Raw genomic sequence first — 19442 nt, 5'->3', positions numbered from 1 at the left:
GTAGAAACCAACTATGAGATACATTTTAGATCATTTTTTTAAAAACTATTTTTAGTTAGGCTAATGACTTTAATAACTTAATTTTGAATGGTTTTGCTCTTTTTACCTAAGGAGTTGTTAAAACAAATTAATGATTTTAGTTTATATATATGGTTTTAAACATTTTTAAATACTATTATTACCTACTTCTAAAAAATAACTAATAAAATACTAACTAAATAATAAATAGGTATAAAATTTTTCTTTTAAATTATTGTATAATTATAAATGTTTAAATAAGAACCGCACACATACACAATTTAGTTTGATTTTAACCTCATTTTTATATTAAATAAAGTTATCCCGATTTGATAACTTAAGTAAGTCCTCAACCTCCTACCACAGAATTCTGTGTTCCTACTAGTATTATATGAGCATCATTTCTTATGGTACATAATTACTAATAATGATTTGTCCAATTGTCCAAATGCATAAATATACTTATAATTTTTTTAGATATTTTGTCTTAATTGGGTTATTAGGTTTCTATAATTTTTATTTGTATGATGAGTGATGACTAATAACTTTTTATGAATATTGTTTTAATTATATACCTATATTTGTTATTGATAAAATTGTTTTTTATACAAACAAAAAAATAATTTGTATTGGAAGTTTTTGTTTAAGTTAAAATTATAATTTTTACAGTTTTCAATAAAATAATGCCAGTATTGGTTTATTTGTGTTTTGTGTAACATACTTACAAACCTATGATTTATATTTTATCTTATAAACCTATCCAACTCTGTATACACCCATACACTAAAAATTATATTACCTAGTTTATAGTAATAATATTGGTTATTATACTTACTTGAATCAAAACACAAAGTTAATTTTATCTTAGTAATTAAAATATTAAATTTATTATTATAGAAACAAAATAATTGTAATCCCATCTATCCTAAAGTATCTTAATTTTTTTTATAACTTTATCTAAGAATATTGTAAAAGAACTATATGAATAATAAAACTTACGCATAACCAATATTTAAGCCATCAATAATAATTGGTCTCTGTCCTCCGAGAACTATTGATGATGTAGTTGGTGAGGTCAAGCGTTGAAAATAATTAGGTTCTGCAAAATCAAAATGTATAACTAATAAATAATTGTAAATAAGACAAATTTTATTTGAAACTACTATTATTATAGTTAAAAATAAAATTCCATTATTCAAGTATAATACTTATACTAATAATTATACTATTATAACACAGATATAGATAGGTAATAGGTATATTTAAATAAATTTTAATAAAACTAACTGATCCTGCACAAACTGATATTGCCTGTGACCATAGGCGTGCGCGCGGGGGTGCTCCCCCCTGCGGCCTCTTGCTTTTTATTTAATAAATGCATAGATATCTATATCTATATCTATATCTAATATATATTAGATAGCGAACAATTTTACATTTTACATGAAAAAAGCCAAGCCAATTTTAATTTAATAGCACCGATATAGATAATAAACTAGATTGCTAACTGTTGTTATCGGTAATGGGGAGCCACGAAATCGGTAGACGTCATTTTTAAAAAGGGCAGCTAAATGCTAATAATTCAGAATACAATGTCATATTATTTATAACTATAATATATTTATATTATATTATTATGTGTTTTGTTCCTTCAAGTTGTAAACTGTTGATATTTAAATTTACTAAACATATTATTAACAGTCAAATAATACAATAATACAATTAAATCAATATTAAACAATAAGACATTATTATAATTCAAATTATAATTACAAATCACAATGCATTAAGTCCATTGAGACATTTATAACAGTACAAAATATGTACAATGAATAATTTTTAAGCTCGTCACAGACTATGACAAACTAATTAATGCTCTTAAATTGTATTAAATATTAAAATATGTATACTATACAAATTTTTAACGCAGTAATTTAAGTGGTTTTGACCAAGTATAAAATAAATCTAAAATTATACCTAATCATATTTTTTTTTTTATGAGCCATCAAATCTTTATATGAGCATCTCCTAAAATTATAAGAAGTAGAACATTTTTTCTTAGTGCACCCTTAGATAGCGGAATGAAAGTACCATAAAAATATAAAGTCTCTAGTTATCATGGTTTTGGATACATGTTGTTTATGAATGAGTTAGTAGAAAATTCTTTTTTGTATACACAAATATTAATATTTATTAAAAATTAAAAATATTAGAATAATTATGTGTAATTTAATATCATTTTAAATATTAAAAACATTTAGGTTTAAAAACTAAATTATTTATTTATTTTCAATTTTGTGTTTTTAAACTAATATAAATAATAATTACCTTGGCGCATATAATTATGCTGAATATATTGCAAAGATTGGCCAGCAGATTGAACAGATTGACCAGCAGATTGAATAGATTGAACAGATTGAACAGATTGACTAGGAGATTGACCAGCAGATTGAATAGATTGAACAAATTGACTAGCAGATTGACCAGCAAATTGACTAGCAGATTGACCAGCAAATTGAAAAGATTGACCAGCAGATTGAATAAATTGACCAGGAGAATGAGCAGATTGTGCATATTGAATAGATTGACCAGGAGAATGAGCAGAGTGTGCAGATTGAATAGATTGTCCCGGAGAATGAGCAGATTGTGCAGATTGAGCAGATTGTGCAGATTGTTGATGCACTGTGTTATTATCATTATCATCATCACTAATTGTTATGCAATCAATTGGACTTGGTGAAATATAATTGATTTGATGAACAATTTTAGCATCATTTTGTATTCTTCCATAATTATTATGAGCCATAATATGATTACCAGTAATAGCACCTAAGGTAAGGTCTATAGCACCATAATTTGCATCATTTAATGCTGCTATATTGGAATATGTTGCCCTATTAATAAGTCCAAAAATACTATAAGCAGGAATTGTTCTAGTTTGAAGTCTTAGTCGGTCCATAGTAGAATTTAAATTTTATTTAATTATGATAAAATTAGTGTTGATTGCAGATGTATTTTTTTCAGAATTTTTTTAAAAATTCACTTTAGTCCACTATTTTTTTCTTTCTATTCCTTGGATACTTCTTCTTATACTTCAAAAATGAACCTACAAAATGCTTCATTTAATTAGTAAATATATGAAGATTGTGATCGTAAAGAAATGTAGAGTTAAATAAAATTTAGATTTTTATCTCCTACATTTAATAATCACTAAAACTGTAGCATTCTACAAGTAGGTACAACTAATAACTAAAAAATGTATAGATCTTTATGTGTAAAATGTTAAATTGAATTATTATACTTAATTGTATTCTATAAATTATTTTTTGGGTAGGTATTCTATTATGAAGTACTACAGTCAACTAAAAAAACATGGGATATTTATTCTACATCTATTTTTGTGCTATTTATGTATATATACGCACCAACAACTATACATTATGCTAAAACTTAATGTGTAGACTAGGTGGTAGATCAGTATTTAACTATTATAATGTGACTCCAACAACCACAAATATATGTTTATTTATTTTAAAACTATTTTCATTTATGTAGGTACTTTTTTATAATCTACAAAACGTTTAGTAGTTTATTTGTATACAGTGTGTTGTATGTCAGTGTCTAGTTTGTAAATCTCTAACTCAAAATCAGAGGATATTACAATGTAATAGATTTATTTAGGTTAGTAAATAACATATATTATGATAATTATCCTACGATTAGGTATATTTTGTAGATAAGGGCATGTTGATCTATAAATAACATTTTATAATGTATTAATAATTTTAAGCTTTAGTGTAATATAAAATATTTATATTTTAATATTAAGTTTTATATTAGGTCATTAAAGATAAAAATAAATATATGTAAGAGAAACCACAGTTTTAGTTTAGAAAAGAGTAAATTTTATTTATACATTACATAAATTATTTATTTTAGTATCTATTTTTTTTTCATAATTCAGTTTTTAATGTCTTTTTATGATAAAAATTAAAATTAAAATTATCATGCATATCTACATAATATATTATTTAATATATAAATAGTGTAATATTACTTACAATATTTTAATAATAAACAAGTATGTATTAGAAAAAATATTAGGTAAGCCTAATATTATTAACTCCTAATTTTAATAAGCAAATAAAGCTTTCAATAATTGTTTTAAATATATTTCATACAATGTAAATTTAGGGCATCTGATTTTTAAAAGTATAAGATAGGTGGCTACTACTTACTAGGCAGATATTAATATAATTTCTATCAAAAATAAAGTTTATTTAAAATCAATTTTAATTACCTGTAAATAATATTGTTACAACTATTATGTCCCTAAAAATTAATATTTAAATATTTTATGCAGCACATAATTTAATAGATAATTTCAATTGGACAATTAAAAATCTACATATTATAATACTATTTTCAGCTTACTAATGGAAATGCTCTATACTCAAGGATTCAAGAATCTTTATGATCTATTAAAACATGCTACATGCTAATTATTAATAAATTGGTGTTACCTATTTTGAAATATTATTATATAATTTATTAAAAGAAATTTGTATGGAAAACTTTCTATAAAAATAATTTAATAGCTTACTTTTCCAAAACATTTTTTATTATTTCTATTAAATGATAACCAATATTTTGAATAGTATAATACCTATAAAATAAAATAATTTTTTGAAATTATTGTGTAGTAAATGGTAATAAGAGTATTAAACAAATAAATTATAGAATTAAAGAAAATAGTAAATGTTATTAAAAAATAATAATTAACAACTAGTCAAATATTCTATATCTAAATTTAAACATTTTCAGAAGAATATTATGCTTATAAAAACAAAATTTGAGTATAGTTGTATAGACATTAGACATCATTAAAACTATTTATATGTACGATGTACCTATAAATAAAACAAATCATACAAAGTTTCTGAGGAAGTGGATACAAATTTATAACATACGAAATATTTAATATTTTTTTAATAATTTTGGTAAGGTAAGTAAATTAGCTATATTGTAATAATTAATTAAAATTATTTAACAGCCACTTACATTATGAATGATAACTATACAATCAATTGTTGAGCAAAATATACATGTGTATTTACTATTCACTAATTGCAAATAAATTGGAAATACTTACCGTAACTTATATGGTATGCATAAAACTATCTATACTTGAATAAAATACCTAAGTGTTTTATAAAACCGAATTAAATGTCTTATTACCTAAAACGTACATATTATATTATAGTAATTTTATTTTTATGTATCATATTTAAAAATCGTTCTTTGAAAACTATAATATCATACCAAATATACAAATTAATTTAATCAGTTCAGATGATTTGTTAAATTATGTCTAGTTGTGTATACATATATTATAAATAGCATACCCGTCTCGGCTCCACCCAAGATTTTAATTAATAATAACTAATTATTTATTAACTTTATCGGACTAAATTTATGCCTAAAACCTTTTCTGTGATGTCCTCTTTAATTTAAAAAAAACTGCACAACGATTGAATAAGTAGTTTCGTAGTTTATCCCGAACATACAAACAAACGCTATCATGTATTTAGTTATTTAGATTAATTAAATAACTAATTCCATACTAACATTTTAGTATAAGCGCAACATTATTTTATTATATATCAAAGATGAAAGAACTCGTCTCTTCAAGTGGTTTTTGCTAACTAAACAGACACGCTAGTTACTAGTATAATGTAGCTAATATATAAACCTATGATAATAAAATTGTTGAAATAACATGGTACGGAAAGTATTACCTATACTTCTCGGAACAATTATTCATATCTACTCGCCGATAAAACACACACAAAAGAAAAAAGGTCAGGTTACAGGTAGCTTGAAACTCGCGGGCCACCGTAATAATAAACATATTTTGGTATACAATATATACGTTTATTTTAATTAAAAATAACTTATTATTTATTAACTTTATCGGACTAAATTTATGCCTATATCCTTCTCTGTGATGTCCTCTATAATTTATAAAAAACTGCACGACGATTGAATAAGTAGTTTCGGAGTTTATCCCGCACATACAAACAAACGCTATCGTTTTATATATTAGTATAGTATACAGTATAGATATGGTTACTATATAGTATATACTATATATTATATTCTGTTTAGTGAGAAGACACCGTAGCCCAATGAGAATCCATTTATTCTATGCATCCCCACGCGTCACCCAATAAAAGCTTCTTAGTTCCCATCAAGACCACCCCATCAGCGAAGACTGTATATCGATTAGAATTTATATGCCATTGGGTTACACATGCGCAAAACCGCCATGTCTTCTTATTGAACATAAAATACTAAATAGTAACAAGTATTTAAAAAATATCTGTACCTTTTTTAAGCTTTTAAACACATAATAAATTACAATTGTAATCTGTATGATTTAAATTATCAAAAAAACTCATTTTTCTGGAACCACTTAACAATATCACTTATTAAGCTATAATATTGTTAGAGTAAAGAATACGAGTAGAAATCAAAAATTAAAAAAAAAAATGTAAATTCATTAAATGGTCCAAGATTCATCATTTTCCTTCAACATAATTATTCACAATTAAATTTAGATTTAATTATAAAACCTTGATAAATGTATTATTTACATTTATTAACTAATAGGCTTTGCTACTTAGGCTCACCAACCCCCAATATTTTGTGAGATTTGTCGAACTGTAGGCCTTATCTCAACCATAATGTATGAATTTCACATGAACCGATCATACTATATAACTAATAAATATTAAATTTAGTTGACAAATTACTTATTCCTGTCAATCGATTGAGAGTTTTACAGTAAAAAAATAATAAGACTACTATTAAATAATCCATTAAACTAATAAATAAATATTTCAGAAAAAAAACTAAATTTAAACAAATCAGTTCATAAATCACACTTATTAAAATTAATAAGAACTATGTATTTCGAGCCTTCAAAAATACATTTTATCTAAAGTGAGGGGTGAAATCGATTAGTAGAAAAATAAGTTGAGGTCGGAAATTATACAGCTAGAGTTAATGGCGGTGTGGTCCAAATCGAAATCTTAAATACTGCATCATTGCATATAGAGTTATGGATATAAAATATATAGAACGATTATATAATATATTAATATGTGTTAGAATGGCCCTTTAAACTATTTAACAAACAAATATTTGAAAACCCACTGAAATTTTAGCAAAACAGATAAATTTATTTCTAAACATAAATAATTATCAACAAATAAGTAAAAATAATTACATCTATTTTCATTATATTAACTTACCAATGTAACCAAATTTACCTTTTAAATAAGTCAACAGTGGTTATCATTAGTTTTAAATATTTATTTATTTATTTTTTTAATCACCTGTTGTTAGTATTATAGTTGAATGGAGGATTTCCAAAATGCAGACGTTTTAAAATCTAATAAAATACTTGATAGTATTAAAAATGTTTCGTTCAACCGAAAACGGAATTAATGAACGTTTAGAGTTGAACTGTGTACGATTATCGTTGAACGATAAAAAATTAAGTTGACGCGAAACCTAATGGATGGCACTAAGGTAGACAGTCGTCTGGGCCGTCTGGCACTTGTCGACAAGTAATAAAATATTATTGCGTAGTAGTATATAGCTAACAAAAATCAATACCTTCCAGAAAACATCCAGGGTAATGGGGTCAAGTCGAGCAGTATTGCCATATTCATCATTCACTTTCATTGTTGAACGTCAACCTGCAAACTACAGGTGGATTGAGTTTGTACGACCACCACCGTTCGGGTGGGCGCTATTGATGATAATTAAGGTATAAAAAAAATTTTCTATTAACAAATAAATAAAAATAAAACTGAAAATGAAAAGAAAAATATTTGTTATCATATAGGTAAAAAAACTATTCTTTAAGTTATACATATACATGTGATTATTGATTTATATGAATTTATTATGATTACGAAATATAGTGGTCTAAATTACTTAGGTCATAAGTAGAAAATTAAAAATTATACAATTATAGAAACTGGTTTAATTTAAATGTATTTATTATACATAATAAACATTTCGATTAAAATGTATTTATAATTACCTATATATTTTGTATACATATGTATTTCTGTTTATTCTTCAAATTTATATCATATCAATTATAACCAATTATAATTTATGTATAAGTTATAACCCGATTTGTATTTATTTATTACCTAATTGCCTAATTCAATTACCTACTACATATATGTTTTGGCGTAACTGGTTAAAAGCTGGGCAAGGGGCAAAATAATTCACTAACATTGAAGCTATAATTTTAATTTATTGTTTTTTTTTTGTACACGATTTCCAAAATTCACTTAGTGGCTTGGTAACAAATCGTATGCACTCATATCGTTAAATAATATAGGTACAAAAAATTCATAAAACAATGCTACAAAACTTGTTTAAAAAAAATAATGTTATGATAATCCTGTAACTACCACACAATTATGATTCTGTGTCAACATATTTATTATTTTGAAATAAAAATACATCGTGGTCTTAAGTTTCGGGACTCGGAAGTTGTTGTCCTAAAAAGCATAAAATGATGTCAAAAAAATAACCAGGTAACGTAGGCAACGAAATAAAACCCCACACACCAGTTGCCTTTACCGCGTCAGTACCGTCCGATAGCAGTGCGGGTGCGTCGACCACAACGGTGTAGGTACGCGTCGACATTAATTCATTGCTGCCGCCGCCGCCGCCACCACCACCAACGACACTGACCTATATTACATGACGATAGCGTTATTGTTAGAAACTATATCAATTAGGTACGTCTCACAATAGCCCATGTTTTCGTCATCAAAATTTCTTTTTACCTTTCCTGTTTCTCTCGCTCTTTTTAACTACCCTTACTATATGTCTGTATGCACACTAATCACAATAGCACGTATACGGTATACCGGTATACCCTATAACATTCGACAGTATATGGTATACTAAATTTCGTAAATGTGGTGTATTTTGTATTATTTTTACCCTATATGTAGGTAGTCTTACAAACAAACACGTATTTAGGAATTGCTATTACTCTAATGATGAAAAAATCACGATAATAATATATTTTAATGAAATTTCATTTTTATTAGGTATACTTATTTTATTGGATAGAATACGATTGAGAACGGTCCTTATCGGACGTACCTTTTTTAATAGCACGATTGAGAACGTTCTTATACCTGCTAACTTTTATGCAACATTGCCACATTAATTAAAAATAAAAATAATAAAAATAATAAAAATACAATATACAATATATATAAGATATCAATCACTATATTTTGGTTACAAAATAAACTTACCTGGAATCTATATTTTAGTATAATATAACGTACGGATCGGCCGTGGCGTGTAAGACGCGTTCCGTTCAAATCAGACGAAGAAAAATAATTGGTTATTAAAATCAAATGCGTTATAATAATTATATTATTATTATTAACGGAATAACGACGTTTGCCCGCGGTAGCTGAGTGATATGCCTATGATGATAGTATATTAATAGTTAATTTACATTGTAATACGTCGACTGCAACAGCTTGGTACAGCAGGCTACTGACGTTTCGTAATTATAACGGCCGAAAGCGGCGAACAGGAGCAGAACAGAACAAATCGTTTTCGAAATATTATTATATCTCACTACAATCAGTGTAATCTATTATAATATACCTAAGCGTAGGTGATTCTTTAGTCTATATGGGCGTAACACGTTTCCACCAAAAGTGAACCTTTCCCTTTTCCACCTAACTTAACAACGTCTTCACCAAAACAATTGTTATGCTACTCTTATATTAAAACCTTTAATACAGTAATAAGTTTATTTAATATACTAATACTGGGTTTAAAAAAATGATATATTATGATATATATACTTTAGCTGTTATGTATGTGTGTACTCATATATTATGTAATTGGATGATATATTTTGTTTTTAATTGTAGAATATACTTTTTGTGAGTTTTTCGAATTGATGTAAAATGTATAAATACACATATTAACAATGTACCTATATTTTTGTAACGTTTATGGTATTTGATTGTATTTTAAACCGTTGCCGTGTTTATTACCTTTTATATGCTGATTAACCAAGATTATATTATAACGGGACAATATTTGATAAACAAGTGAAAAAGTTGCACAATTTAAATTGTGCATTACAACTGTGTGTTAAAATAAAATGTGTTATAGCTTTTAATATAAGCGTACCTAGTATACAATTGTTTTAGTAAAAACGTGGTATATTATCTTATTTGGCGGAAACGGATATTGATGGAAAAAGGAAAGACACACTTTTGGTAGAAACGGGTATCGCCTGTCTATACAATAAATGTTAAAATAATAGATTTATGTAACGTCATAAATATACACTAAATGCCTAGGAGGTACTTACCTATATAAACTACTTATACCTTAGCATATTACGCTTATAATATAGGTACCAAATTAAAGAAATATAACATTTAAACATTTAAATGTACATTTGACCAATGGTTTTCGTGCTGTATAATGTCATGTAACGTTTATAAGGTATACACAAGTATATAAGCGATCACTGTTTTTTTTAACAGCAACAGTTCGCTAACCAATATATGTTGTCGATTTTAAAGTTTTTTAATAAAATTATTTTATTTTTATATTTCATTTTCATATTATGTTATTACTTAATACTTATCTATAGTAATTATTGCTAATTAAGAATCTATAGTTATCTACATATTATTATAATTTTTCTTGGGTTGAGGACTTCTGGTTATTTTCTCTAGTTTTAGTTTTTCTAGAAAGGTCGCAGAACTCGCAGAACGATGTGAGTGATGCATTTATTTTATATAACACTGAATTAGGAAGTTATATTTAAAAAAACGTTTGTATGTTATTTTATCATTATTGCATAAACAAATTAGACAAATTAAGAGCATATAATATTATAGAGTACACATCATAATTTAGAACGTTTTGGTATTTGATATAATTGTACAACATAATATAACGAGCTGTTTAAGTATAATTTGTTGGTGTAATGAACATTTTTACTGTTTGTATTAATGACCCACAAAAGTACTTATAATAAGTGATCTATAGCTAAATGTTTCTCTAAATTTAACAATGTGAGATTTCCTATCTTGTTTTTAATTCATTATTTAATAGAATTGTTTTTTAATATTTATTTAAATTTACATCTGATATAAAAACATTAAAAACTATAATCATGTATTGCTGGCTGCTAATATTTTTAATTATAATATGTTTAATGTTGAAATACCCACATAATAATAATATTATTTATTTAAGTCGCACAGTTTATTGTTACAGTGTTATTATTACAAAGAATACCTACGTCGAATAACTTATTATTCAGTTCTGAGTGTATATTGTTATAACGTAAATTTGTCGTAAAATATATTAACGTATATTATTATCATAAACTATCTAATAAATAATAAAGCAAAATAATATTACCGATCGCCGTGACTGCTGCGGCCGGCCCAGCGATGCTGTCGAATTCAGCCAAATCACTAGATTCACTTGCAAATGATGAGCCCCAAAAAGTAGACAGTGATGTCGTCGATTCGATATCAAAACAAAATGGATCGGTTCCCAATATTGGACTGATATCGGGTGCAGGTGATGCGTTGGAGATCCAATCATCGTCATCGGTACCAACGCAGCTAGTATCTACGGACTCGGCCAAACCGGACGCCGAAAAGGGTGACTTCACTCGTTTACCGAAGAAACCCTGGAGTTCGATGCCGAACATTCACATAGCGTTTGGTGAAACCGAAGCAACCGACATTGAGTGCATTTCTATGAAAGTTTTAGACTCGACCAAACCGGACGCCGCGAAGGATGACTTCACTCGTCTACAGAAAAAACTCTGGAGTTCGATGCCGAACATTCACATAACGTTTGGTGAAACCGAATATTTTCAGAAAATATTTTACAGTCTAACTACTAAAAAATTATTGTCACAATGATACACTTTTAATTAATTGATAGTTGGAATAAATTTATATTTAGACGCATGCGGGATGTGCAATGTGCATGTATGTTTTGTGTGTGTATGTGTTTTATGAAGAAAAAGGATTTAGGAACACAATGTTATTGTACGCACAACAATAATAATAATTAATATCATAATCCCGGTATGGTTTTATTTTTAAAATCTACAAATTCTACAAATTTACAAATTCTAAAAACAACAATCGATTGACACTCTTATTTATCCTTGATCTCAGTCCTCAGACTTCAGTTAACTTGCGACAGCCGTTTATCACAATTCACAATTCACAGTAAACTATTATTTTGTTAATTTAGTTCAGTTTCTGTAACCGCTTATTCTATATATAATAATTTTTTTTCGTGACGCTTGTTTTCATTATTCTTTTGATATGAACAAAACATTTCTTAAAAAAAATTAAATGGGTGGTGCGGCTAAAAATCATCTTGCAAAAAAAAATAAAACTACAGCAAGACGCCCAAGAATCAAAAACCAATTACTGAAAAGTGAAATGTTTAATAAACAAACAAAACCTGAACCAGTTATCAAGCAATAAAAAATAAAAAATAAATATAAGTTAAGTCAATATTAATTTCTAAATTCGATTTTATGTACCTATCTTTTAGATTGAAAGAAAGAGAATATATCCTTAAATAAATAAATTATATTTTTCTTAATTAATAAAAATTGTTATACTTTATAGTTTATAGAGTTTTAATTTGTATAGGATTGTACAATTGTTTTTATAAAATACCTGCTATCATATATTTGCAAATTATGTTATTACCCAGTTAATTAAAAGGTTTGTAACAATTAGAGTAAAAAAAAAAAAATCTTATTAAATATAATTATGAATAATAATGAAGTGGGAATGGTAATTCGATAAAAATGTAAGTAGATATTATTCGGTTACGAGCGTAGCGAGCGGTTTTTTTTTTACCCATGTCCCATTCGGGCTGGTGAAAACCTTTGCTCCGCTCTATTGAAAACTGAAATGACGCCACTGTATCTCTGTCCTCAATACCAATGGTAAATATTTGAAATATTTGAATATTAGATGAATTCTGAGAGTTTTCAATCGTAATTTTAAGTATTATTATTAGAGTATATTATATACTGTAATAACGCAAAAATAAGAGAAATTAAAAATAAGTTAAGAAGCCTATAGTGAGATTATATTAATTTTAAAGTGACAAGTACAAGGGACACAAGCCTTTAATAAATGTCAGATCTGTGGAACCTTTCTCCTACACTTATAAGTGCTGGAGAATTATGGTGACCAATCAGATGTAAATATTCGAATTATTTAAAATTACGTTATTACCTTCCTCCTGATGGTCGGAGGGCTCTCGAGATCGTGATTCGAGAATATAATCAAATACACTGTATAGTGATTAAGTGTGGAAAAGCAGATTTACACAAATCAACGCAAATAAAATAATGCTCATGCACCTTACCTTATTCGCTGTTGAACTCGTTAACCAATAATTGTCTTAACAAAACTAGGATGGATTGATCACACGGATCCAAATAAAAAACAACACTGAAGTATTTCGTTGTAGTGAAAATGGTCCAGTTGTCGCTCGCAGTCTGTCTCCGGTGTGGTGGGTGTATTATTAAAGTATTTGGTGCTCATGCACTCTTGAGAGATGTTACTAATTCTAATGGTGCATACGCACTGATGAGAGAAGACGACGCGGTCAAGCCTGCCAGCGTCGCAGGCGGCTCCAACAAAGGCCTCCGCGTCCTTCGAGAAGTCGGCTCTCTCCCTGAAGGCGGAGATCCCCATTGGACCATCCCTTGTCTCTGGCGGCACACGTATAAGATCACACGCTTTGCGCCATACTGTCGCAATAAAGTATGAGTTCCCACGCGACCAAACAATGTAAATCGTTTCTTTCATCAGTGATCAATAGAGATTATTGGTTTTTATTGACGGCTATCTGCGTGCGACAACTTTACCGTTATTTATTTAAAAAGATAATAAAATACACAATAAATTATGCTGTGTGCGCATATCATTACAATACTAGCCACTAGGTACATTTTATAAAAAAAATAAATTAATATAGTATGCACTTAAGTAGGTATAAATTCATAGGCGTCAGGTTAATGGGTGCCTTGGTATCATAGGTATAAATGCACAATTTGGGTGATGGAACTTAGCCGCTGATCAATGCAATGTCCCCGTAAAATCCAATATTCTAATGTGTGCCTGAGCCCCCCGGGCACCCATCATAGGCGTTCGCACGGAGCTCGACTGGAATCTTTTTAGGAGCATAGTAATATTTCAAATGTGTGTAAATTATACCTAATTCTATCAATATATTCGTGGAGATCATGAAAATTGTACTTGTCTTAATAGTGAAAAAAAATTTTAAAATATTATTTGTATACTATTACATATTGTTAACAGAAATTTAGTTGGTCAATGAAATAGTGATACCAGAAAGAGTTTAATGCTGAAAGCTAAAAAAATAATATGTACAGTTTGACATTTTCCCCGCTGCATGATGGTAAAACATTGAATTATAATTTATATTATATGATATGGTTTTAAAATTAACTAGAAAAAATTCCACCCAAAAAATTGAAAAAAAATTGACAATCTAGATGGTCACATTTTAAAAGTAAAACATAGCATATAATATCTCACTACCATGATTATTGATTACATTTATTATTATATTATTTAAAAATTGAATATGACGAGTGGTTGGGCCATGTCCTAATATCACCGCTTATTTTATTTAAGTTCAGGTCCCAGTATTAAATTAACTTATTTCACTCTTTGTCTCTGTCCACAAATTTTATAAAGTATTTAATATATTATATATTATTGCATTAATAAACTGCAACTACATATTATACCCAACAACTGCTTTTTGTTCTTGTGTCTTTAGCTTCAACCCAAACTCCTCAAATCCAAACGTCCTAAGATGTTTTATTGTAAGATATTTTAATTGTAGTATAAGTACCTACCTGGAGTAACCACACCTGTCTTATCCCCGATGATGGGTACCCATCATGTACATAAATTAATGTTTGAATGTTTCTTATTTTTTCCCCGCTATAGACTCAAAAACCATTGCACCAATTTCAATAAAATGTTATATTATTGACATCAAATTTTGGACCAGGTCGATCGTAATATTAGTATTAAAATGAAAGTCGCGGGTAACAGCTATTACGCAGCGGATTTTACGATTAAAAAAAGGTGTAAATAATAGATTGAACCAGTTATCAGTTATCCCAACTTACATTTAATAAGAAAAAAAGTTTCTTAATAGTTATTTAGTTTATTAGTTATTACTTTTGGTCGCAAGTGAATTGTCCATCTCGATTTCATTTATTCTCGAGTAACGTCGGATGTGTATAAATTATAGGAAATATCTCGATTCTCGAGTGCGTCCCATTTTTAATTGTTACATTTTTCTAGCACACGTGCGTCCGCAGTCTTGAAAAATTATATATATTAAATAGTCCGAGTGAATCCTCGGTCCACAGCTATAAGTATGTATTTAAGATAAAATAATCGAATAAATCTTTCAAGATACAGGTTTGACGATCGAACATAGATGATTTGGTGGTTCAAATGGCAGCATACCAATTGCGCTCAAAACATTTTATAATACCTAAAGACAACTTATTAGTTATTAGTTATTACTGTTATTAGTTATAATTATATAATACATTTATACACCAACTGATTTTTTAGCGACTGTTAATACATAATATAAATAAATAAACAATTTTAACAAGTTACTTTATTTGTGTAATAATAATAACGTTTCATAAAATCCCTGCAGATACTGTTATATAATATATTATAATTAGTCACTTTAACCAGTAATCAATTGATCGATAAATAAGTTTTTAATTTTCAAGCATTTTAGTGTTTAGTTGTTTTATGTTGATGGATTTAGATCAGACAAGGACAACAATATTTTCATATCTGAAAGTAGGCAAATTTGAATACAAGCGCAATTGGAAAACTTTGTTTTAGGTGCAATTGGTCTATGTCCGTTCAAATCTACAACTATAATACTTTATACTTTATAGGTACTTAATTTTTACAGCTATGATTATGAAACACTGGAAATGGTTGAACCTCAAAAAAGGTTGGAAACCTCTACAGTAGATTCTCGTTACATTTCAAGGGGAACAGGAATAGTTTTATTAAAATTTAAAAAAAAAATTGAAAAAATTGATAAATAATTTGAATGCTTAAAATGCATAATTTGAATACTTAAGTATTAATACTTCTACGTACATATCAATAAACTACAATAATGAATAAATTTTTTTTTTTTTTAATTTGTCATTAAGGTTTGTTTAATGTTTAATATTACTTTAGACACTTATTTTTGTGAGAATGTAATAATTAATTGTTAGGACATTTAATTTAGGTATACGTTTATTTTCCAGTTCTCTGATCACTATATTGTATACGAATGACTACAAACACGTGAAATCACAATCACTATACTGGATGTCTGAATGTACTGCTTAATTTTTTGTTCTTACCGTAATAAAAATATTTGTGTATTCGTGATAACTAAAAACGATTAATTTTATTTTGAGTTATCGAGAGTAAAACGCTATAAGTGTAATAGTAATTTCAAGGGAATTTCAATATGTAGTTTGAGATAGGTAACAAACAATTTGAGATACCTAGCGACGTTCGACATATTGACATAATAAAAATCTACTGTATAGTGTATACTCATAAGGTGAAATACTTACATAACTAAATCAGTAAATAATGTTAATGGAAAATATGTTATCATCATTCATCATTCATCAACGAATTAGAAAATTTTTAATCCACATATCACGTCAAGTACATAGATGTTCGTACCCACCGCTGGATTGACAAGCTATCTGCCTACTGAGTTTTAGGAATTTCTTACGTTTGATTACAGCTACAGCTACTGTACGGTTAAAATAATTCAAATTAATTATATTTTCTACCAATGTTTGTACTGATTTATCACAAAAATAAAAAAAATACGACCTAACACTCAAAACCAGCCCATATTTTGAGCGGCCTACCGAGTTTTTCTCGGTAGCTCAACGCCAGACCAATCCAATACGTTAAACGTACCTATATCGTACGTCACGTTCAAAATTGCGTTATTTATAATATAAATATATATGTATATAATCAGTAGCATTAAATTAAATACAAATTTAAAGAACAAAAGTACCTATATAGATAGTAGATTCTAATATCGTTGTCTCATTGTCTGCCAATATGAACTTTGAAATTTGAATAGATCTTATATTATAGTCAATAGATATAATAAAACTTCGTATTGAAGTCGAAAGTGACGATGAAAGTGAAAATAAGTTATAAAACATTGGATATTGAAATTTGAAATGAAACAAAACTGAAAATAGTGATGGAAACATTAAAACATTTTAAAAATAAAATAAAAAAGACCACCTAAAATTTTAAAACGAATAAAATATAAATCGAAATATTCGAAATCCTCGGTAAATTATTATAATACTATATACTATAGGTAATATCACTAATATTATATATCAATAAATAATAATCATAGTGTTTAGAAAAATAAACAGGCCCATGAAATCCTAATGTCGACTGATTAGAATTGATGAACGACTAACGAGTAATATAGGTAGGTACTCGCTGGCTAGTGGATTATTAGTAGTAATAAACTAATAAACGACGCTTCAGTACTTGTCGTCCGGAAAATTTATCCACCACCACGGTGTTCGATGATACTCCAATTAAGTTTAGATATTTGCAATTCAAAGTTCAAGACGTGTACACTACACATTCGCAACTGTTGAGGCTTCAATCGAAGAAAACATAATGATAACTGCAACTCTTTCTTATATGATGTCTTCCGCGAGATTTAAAATAAATCCATAACCATTAAAAACAATAACCATTGAAAACAGCATAGACGAAGGAGATGAGAACGTCGATATCGCGGAGGAACTATAATATGTAATCTAGCGGAGACGCACCGTCCAAATCTATTTTGCAGACCGTCGTTACTCGTTGCTTCGGATAAAGGAACGCCTGCAGTCGTCGAAAATGGTCTTATAATTTTATAGTTAATATATATAAGCTTAGCTTTTGGTATATTAAGAGGTCACTACATCAGCATTTGTTTTCTCTATCCCCCACATAATATAAGTTGTAATCGTGGAAATACGGAGTATCTTTGTTCCTATTATATTATGTGGGAGATATATACAAATATTGAAATACAACTTTCAGGACGTACTCTAACTTTAGCTCCAATTAAAATTCGGATATCGAAGTTATTAACTATGACTTCAGTGATGAAGATGATTTTTTAGAAGACATTAAATAAATGTTACTTACTTCATCTGATAGAGATCCTTGGGTGAGGAAAAAAATGTTCGTCAATAGCAAAAAAACAATTTTGAAGAATTTCTTGCGGCCATTAGAGACAACTCAGACATCGATAGAAGATGAGCACAAATCTCTTTTTGAGTCTTTATTACCAACTATCAATTTTATATAGATCATAAACTTCTTTTTCGTTCTTATATTATAAGTACTAATATTAACAATATAATAAAAATAAAAAATGATTCCGGTCACTCAAAAGTGCAGTCATCCTCCTATGTATCATAAATCACAACGATCCTTTTTATTTTCTATATCAACAACAGTATTCACAGGTTTTACCAATAAACTCTGAAATACAATAAATAACTTAATTTTTATTTTATAAATAACTAAAAAAGTACCCAATTGAAAATTAGCGTTATTTGTTGTTTTATTTTTTACAATTCCATATGAAATTGATATAATATATATATATATATATATATATATATATATCCAATATCAATTTATTTTAAATATAATTATAAAAAAAGGATGTTTTGATTTAATTTATAAATAAGATTTGTAATAAGAATTTTTAGGTGAGTTATGAGTATGAAATTATTAAATATTTGAAAATGCACAAAATTCACTTAAAAATTAAAATATCGTAAAAAGCCAACTAAAGAACACAGATAATGTTCTTACATAAAAATGTGATAATAGGTTAATTCACTCTAATATTAAAACTAAAAGCACACTATTGAAAATTGGTGAACGAAAATGTACTGTGAATAGTCTGTGATACTTGTGTAAGACGGAGACAACACATGCGGATGAGTAGAGCTCAACTTAGAAATTTTAGGGCCCGGGTCTAATTTTTTGATGAGGCTCCAAAATTAATTATTATCTTAATTCTAAATTATCAACTTAAATTATAAGTGCAGTCTTTTTGCTATATGGATTTTTTATATTCAATTTATTTTATAAGATTATAAATAAATTATACTATACGTCTATAAGTAATTATTTAAT

The 19442-nt window shown here is 27.6% G+C and overlaps 1 protein-coding gene across 1 annotated transcript; it reads right to left on the bottom strand.

The window, feature by feature from the left end:
- Window positions 1-1013: 1013 nt before the first annotated feature.
- On the bottom strand, window positions 1014-3035 carry LOC132919053 (uncharacterized). The gene is made up of 2 exons (XM_060980405.1): window positions 2347-3035; window positions 1014-1117 (listed from the first exon to the last, which is right to left on the bottom strand). The coding sequence occupies exons 1-2, from the start codon at window positions 2975-2977 to the stop codon at window positions 1014-1016; spliced, it is 735 nt and encodes a 244-aa protein (XP_060836388.1). The 5' UTR covers window positions 2978-3035.
- Window positions 3036-19442: the final 16407 nt, after the last annotated feature.

The sequence above is a fragment of the Rhopalosiphum padi genome, chromosome 2 (assembly GCF_020882245.1).
Source record: "Rhopalosiphum padi isolate XX-2018 chromosome 2, ASM2088224v1, whole genome shotgun sequence".
In the NCBI taxonomy this organism is placed as follows: Eukaryota; Metazoa; Arthropoda; class Insecta; order Hemiptera; family Aphididae; genus Rhopalosiphum; species Rhopalosiphum padi.
This window is presented reverse-complemented; position numbering and strand designations above follow the sequence as displayed.